Here is a 6,000-nt window from a genome sequence, read left to right as displayed (position 1 = left end):
TATATTGCAAACCATAATGCCCAAAAGTAGAGACTATGGGTGAAATTGTCTGCCATAGAGGTGAGGGAAGGGTTGGGATGGGGGAGAAGGGATACTGGGGACATTGGTTGTAGAAAATGTGCACTGGTGGATGGCTGGGTGTTAGCTCATTATATGACTGAAACTCAAACATGAAAGCTTTATAACTATTTTTCAGCGACTTAATAAAAAAAAAAGAGTGAATGCTCCTCATCTACAAAACTCTGGGTTCTAGTGCCAGCACTAAAAATAAATCAATAGTATGAGCTGGAAAAATAGTAGAGTGGGTGGAGTGCATGCCTTGCTTGCAGATGATCAGAGTTCAATTTGCCAAGCCATTTATGGTCTGCTGAGCCCTGCTAGGAGTGATCTCTGAGCACAGAGCCAGGAGTATACCTGGGCACTGCTAGGTGTGGCTCCATAAGAAACAAACAAATAAAATAAATAGCACCCTGAAGATGCTCAGAGGGAGAGCCCAGACATGAGGCTGTAAGGTCCATGCCTAGCACCACACTCACGTTTTTTTTTTTTTTTTTTTTTAAGAAAACTGTTGTGATCCCTGGTACACTGGTAATTTCCCTTGCATGCAACAGAGTGTGTGACTCCAGGACATCACAACAACAAAGGGAAGGGAAAATAAATAAATAAATTGCTTCAGAGAGGTTGAAATTTCTTTTTTCTTTTTTTTTTTTTTTGCTTTTTGGGTCATACCTGCTGATGCACAGGGGTTACTCCTGGCTCATGCACTCAGGAATTACTCCTGGCGGTGCTCAGGGGACCATATAGGATGCTGGGAATCGAACCCAGTTCGACCGAGTGCAAGGCAAACGCCCTACCTGCTGTGCTATCGCTCCAGCTCCGAGAGGTTGAAATTTTTTTAACTCTCTGAGTGGTTATTTTTGTCAGTCTGACATCATTCAGATAATATGGGTATAGTGACAAATAAGTATTAAGTGTTTTGTTCCTAGTGTTCATATTAAACTTTGCTAGGGTAGCATTCTATTTAAGACCTCATGGAACAGAGTTTGCAATTTTAGACAGAGTAGATGAATTAGGGAAGGCTTTAAGACAGGCTAAGAAATGACATAAAGTATCTTCCTGTTATAAAAAGCTATGCAGTCTCCTGCTGCCACTGTATAAAAGGACCACCAGAACAGCCATAAGAACAGAGTCAAATATCCACCTAAACAAACCACCCAAAATCCTGGGCTTTTAATTTACATTTCCTTATGCCTAAAATCATTTTTTGCCTCAGATCTGGCCTCCTGAGATCAAAATCGGCATTTTCTTGTTCAGCCAGCACATTACGTGTTACTATATGTCCCATAAAGGCAAATGCTCTGTTATTTTAAATAACTATTTTCCCCAATATTAAGAATAGCCTGTCTGTTTCAGCTGACGTTGGTCTGAGTCCCACCAGCCTTCAACCCACCCTTTTTAAAAATATGCTTCTCTCTTCTCTTCTCCTATAAAAACTGCTTCTTGTGACAACATAGAGGATGTTTATTTGAGACTAAACCACCATCTTCTCAGGTTTCTGCGGCCTGTATAAATATTTTTTCTCAATAAAGTCCCTTTTTGTTTTTGTGTGTGAAGGGGGCATTTAGGGGTGTGTGTGTGTGTGTGTGTGTGTGTGTGTGTGTGTTTGTGTGTGTGTGTGCGTGCTGGCACTCAGGAGTAACCCATGATCAAATCTGGGTGTGCCATACGCAATGCAAGTACCTTACCTCCTGTATTAGTCTGGACCTCTCTCTCTATGTGGGATGAAAAAAGAAATCATAAATTAGGAAAGCCTTGAGATTGAGTAGTCATCCTTCTATGAACTTGATTTACCAGAAATGCTACTTAAAAATGCTGACTGCAACCTTACTTCTGCTTCCTATGCAGAACACCAAAGTACCCAATGCATGGCAGCTCCTAATGAGGGAATTTAACCAAGGACTTTAAACCTGAAACTTATCACTAACACACATGGGACAACATACATCTGATCTGACTCACATTAAAAAATTTTTTTTTTGGTTCTGGGGTCACACCCATGATCATTAAATTTCACTCCCCAAAGAGCTCAGGGGACTGTATATGGTTTGGGAATAAAACCTTGTCCCCTGCATTCCAGGCAAGCACCTTATCCACTATACTAGCTGTATAATAGTATATTATTTCAAGATTGTGTCCATTTTAAACTAAAATGCCAATGAAGTGATATTAAGACCTGTGGGATATGACTAAAGCAAAGTTTAAGAAAACTGCCATTCTGCACTGGTTGAACTCTACAGGAAGAAAACTTCCAACCCCATCAAAAAATGGGGGATGGAAATAAACAGAAATTTTCTCAAAGAAGAAATCCGAATGGCTAAAAGACAAAAAGCAACCGGTGTCCGTGTGGATGTGGGGAGAAAGGGACTCTCCTTCACTGCTGGTGGGAATGCCGACTGGTTCAACCGTTTTGGAAAACAATATGGATGATTCTTAAAAAATTAGAAATTGAGCTCCTATTTGACCCAGCAATATCACTCATGGAAATATATCCCGGAAAGGCAAAAAGGTACAGTAGAAATGACATCTGCATTTGTATGTTCATTGCAGCACTGTTTACAATAGCCAAAATCTGGAAAAAAACAGAGTGCCCCAAAATAGATGACTGATTAAAGAAACTTTGGTACATCTACATAATGGAATACTATGCAGCTGTTAGAAAAGATGAAGTCATGAAATTTACACATAAGTGGATCAACATGGAAAGTATCATGTTAAGTGAAATGAGTCAGAAAGAAACAGACATAGAAATATCGCACTCCTCTGTGGAATATAAAATAAGAGTGGAAGACTAACACCCAAGAATAGTAGAGATGAGGACTAGGAGGTCTGCCCCACAGCTTGGAAACTGGCCTCACATGCTGGGGGAAAAGGTAGCTGAGATAGAGAAGGGAACACCAAGTAGAGGATGTTCAGAGGACCCATTCATGTTAGAAGATGCGAGCTAAAAGTAGATTATGAATGCCATTCAATACCTCTATTGAAAACTACAACACCCAAAAGGAGAGAGAACAAAAGGAAATGCCCTGCTGCAGAGGCAGGGTGGGGTGGTGTGGGATGGGATTGGGGTGGTGAGAGGGATACTGGGATTATTGGTGGGGCTGAATGGGCACTGGTGAAGGGATCGGTAAATGATCACTGAGTGAAATGCAAACACGAAAGTTATTAAGTTTGTAACTGTACATCACAGTGATTCTCTAATAAAAAATAAAAAAAAACTACCATTCTAAATGAGGATGATTAGTTGTTTTATTTTAAAATATTAAAATAACATTGTGGTCCATTTTTGAAATAATACTCTGCTATTTCTGTCATACTTAATACTTTGCTTCCCCGGAGTATTTCAAGACAAGTTATCCAAGCACACTGGTATAGTTCAGGAAGTGACAGGTGGGCTCCATTATTTAGAAAAATAATGATTTCACACGAATACAGTGACACACTTAGTAGTAGAAACAGGAAACAAATACGGCATCTTGTAAAATGCAGAGTCACTGCACTTTGAGCTGTAGTTTTATTTGGTACAGGTACCTACACACAAGCAACAAAGGGGGAACCGGTTTGGCTTTTGCATTCAACAGCGGAAGCACTACTGCCCTATAAGGTTGCATCTAACTCCAAAAGAACTCCATTAGAAGTATTCGGCTTTGTGCAGGTAGATCTTGGTAGGATCTTGAGGTCAAAATAATCTTTCTCTTTCTAGTTGTGGAAGAAATAATCTCAGTCAGAAAACCTAACAGTGGGGCCGGAGTAAAGCAGGTAGAGCGTTTGCCTTGCACACGGCCAACAAAGGTTCAATCCCCGGCATCCTATATGGTCCCCCAAGCACCGCCAGGACCAATTCCTGAGTTCAGAGCCAGGAGTAACCCCTGAAAATCGCTGGGTGTGACCCAAAAAAGCAAAAAAAAAAAAAAAAAAAGAAAAGAAAAAAAAGAAAAGGAAAGAAAAAAGAAAGGAAAGCCTAACATAGTGTCACGGTGCTGACTGGGAAGCCCGTGGGGAAAAAAAGAAAAATATTGTACTCCTAGCCGGCTACACAAATGCACGCTTTACACACCAACTCCGCAAACGAGGACGCTGCCCCACAGACGCCCAAACCACGCGGGTTCCAGACCGGAACCGGCGCTAAGCTCTCGCGAGAGCTCGCCTGAGCCCTGTTTCCCGGTCTCCCATCACTGTGCATCCGCATCTGTTTCCCCGCCCACACACGCCCCGCCCCGCCCCTCCGGCTTCCTCCTCAGTCGCGCGCCGGGCCGGAACTTTATTCCTTAGGAACGCGTTTGACACAGCCGCGTGTTGCCGGTCGGCGTGCGGGAGAGCACGGCGCCATCCTCTTCCCCTCACTCTCGCCGCCGCGGAGTGGAGCCGAGGCGAGCAGATCGCGGAGCGCGGTGACCGGGCGGACTGGGTCTATGGTCGCTCCGCGGGCCGTTCCACCGGCTGGTGCTTTTCTATCAGGGCAAGCTGTGTTCCATGGCAGGAAACTTCTGGCAGAGCTCCCACTAGTAAGTGACCTGCCGTCTTCTAGTCTGATGCAGGCTCTGGGGTAGGTTGGGGGGGGGGGGCTGTGACTCTCCCCGACCCCACCCCCCACTCTCCACCCCGACGCGGATTCCGGCCCCTGCCCGGAGCGCCACTGTGAGGGTCTGTCGGCGGCGGCCGGAAGCGGGCTGCGCTTTTCTCCCGCGACCACCCTCGCCTCAGCGCCGGGCTGAGTGTGGGTGCTTGGGAAAGAACGGAGAGTGGCGCGCGGGGACGGAAAAACAAAACCAAACGGGGCTTGGGTCTCGGAGCAAGGGAGGTTCGGCGATTTCACCTGGAATCCGGTCGCTCGGGTTCGGATTAGCTGGGTCCCGGGAAGGATGGGGGGCGCGCGGGGTGGGGGCGGGGTGACGGGCTGGGATCAGATGGGGAAAGACTGACACAGATCTGGGGAGGGATGCTGGCCCTCGCCGACTGTTGGGATCCACTTGTGCGTGGGATTTCTCGCGTGGATTGGCCGCGTAGTCGCCGTCTTCTCCCTCCCTCCCTCCCTCCCTTCCTTCCTTCCTTCCTTCCTTCCTTCCTTCCTTCCTTCCTTCCTTCCTTCCTTCCTTCCTTCCTTCCTTCCGTTTTGTAAATTATGTGTAATCCCCCGAGATGGTTTCACCCACTCTGAGCACTTCCTGCCGTTCCCCCGACGGTAGAGGTGTAGGTACCCTCCAAGTCGCTGTCTTGTATTTGATTTTTTTTTGTTATTTTAATGAATCACCGTGGATACAGTTACAGACTTCCAAAGTTTAATGACTGCGGTTCAGTCATATGATGTTCAAGTGTCCATCTCTCCACCCGTGCCCATTCTCCACCACCAGTGTTCCAAGTATCGCTCCCGCCATCCCCACCCTTTCCTCCCTGCCTCTGTGGCAGACACATTCCCTCTTACTCTCTCTCTCATTTTGGTTGTTATGGTTTGCAAATACAGGTATTAAGCTTTTGCCTTAAATTTTGTTGTAGAACTGAATCCTAGTAATTTTGCCAGTTTCTTCAGCCTTTTTTTTTTTTACACACCCCCCGCCCCCATAAGCTTTTCTTTCCGTCAGTGACCGTGAAGAGCTACAGTAATAAAACTTTTCTCCTGAAGTGCACAGATTTAAACATTTAGGAAGCTGGGAGATGGGATTGCATTTTGAGGAAGGGTTTCCACTCAAGGATGATGAGTCTAGCTGATAAATAAGAGTGTATTCATTCGCATATATAGCTTTTGATGCTGTGTGCATTGGTAAGGTAATTAATTTCAGATTGTGAGTCGGCTAGGATTCCTAATTTTTGTTTTAAAGCTCCTTAAATGAGGAAAAATAAACACTGGTCTTGGAAACCTCTTCAGGCTCTTGGTTTCATCTTGTTATAAACTGTAGGGATGGAAAGTTCTAAATATTTGTGGGATTTATCTTTCTAAACATATAA

At 44.9% G+C, this 6,000-nt stretch overlaps 1 protein-coding gene across 3 annotated transcripts in view; it reads left to right on the top strand.

Moving 5' to 3' along the window:
- Positions 1-4,339: 4,339 nt before the first annotated feature.
- CCNC (cyclin C) overlaps positions 4,340-6,000 on the top strand; it is a 44,887-nt gene continuing 43,226 nt past the window's right edge. For 2 of the 3 annotated variants that reach the window (XM_055136423.1, XM_055136422.1), the window contains exon 1: positions 4,340-4,562. In XM_055136423.1, coding sequence (XP_054992398.1) covers positions 4,531-4,562 — 32 coding nt within the window. In that variant the 5' untranslated portion in view covers positions 4,340-4,530. The remainder of the gene's footprint in view (positions 4,563-6,000) is intronic. The other variant, XM_004605688.2, reaches the window with a different exon arrangement.

Source organism: Sorex araneus, chromosome 4 (assembly GCF_027595985.1).
Source record: "Sorex araneus isolate mSorAra2 chromosome 4, mSorAra2.pri, whole genome shotgun sequence".
NCBI lineage: Eukaryota > Metazoa > Chordata > Mammalia > Eulipotyphla > Soricidae > Sorex > Sorex araneus.
This window is presented reverse-complemented; position numbering and strand designations above follow the sequence as displayed.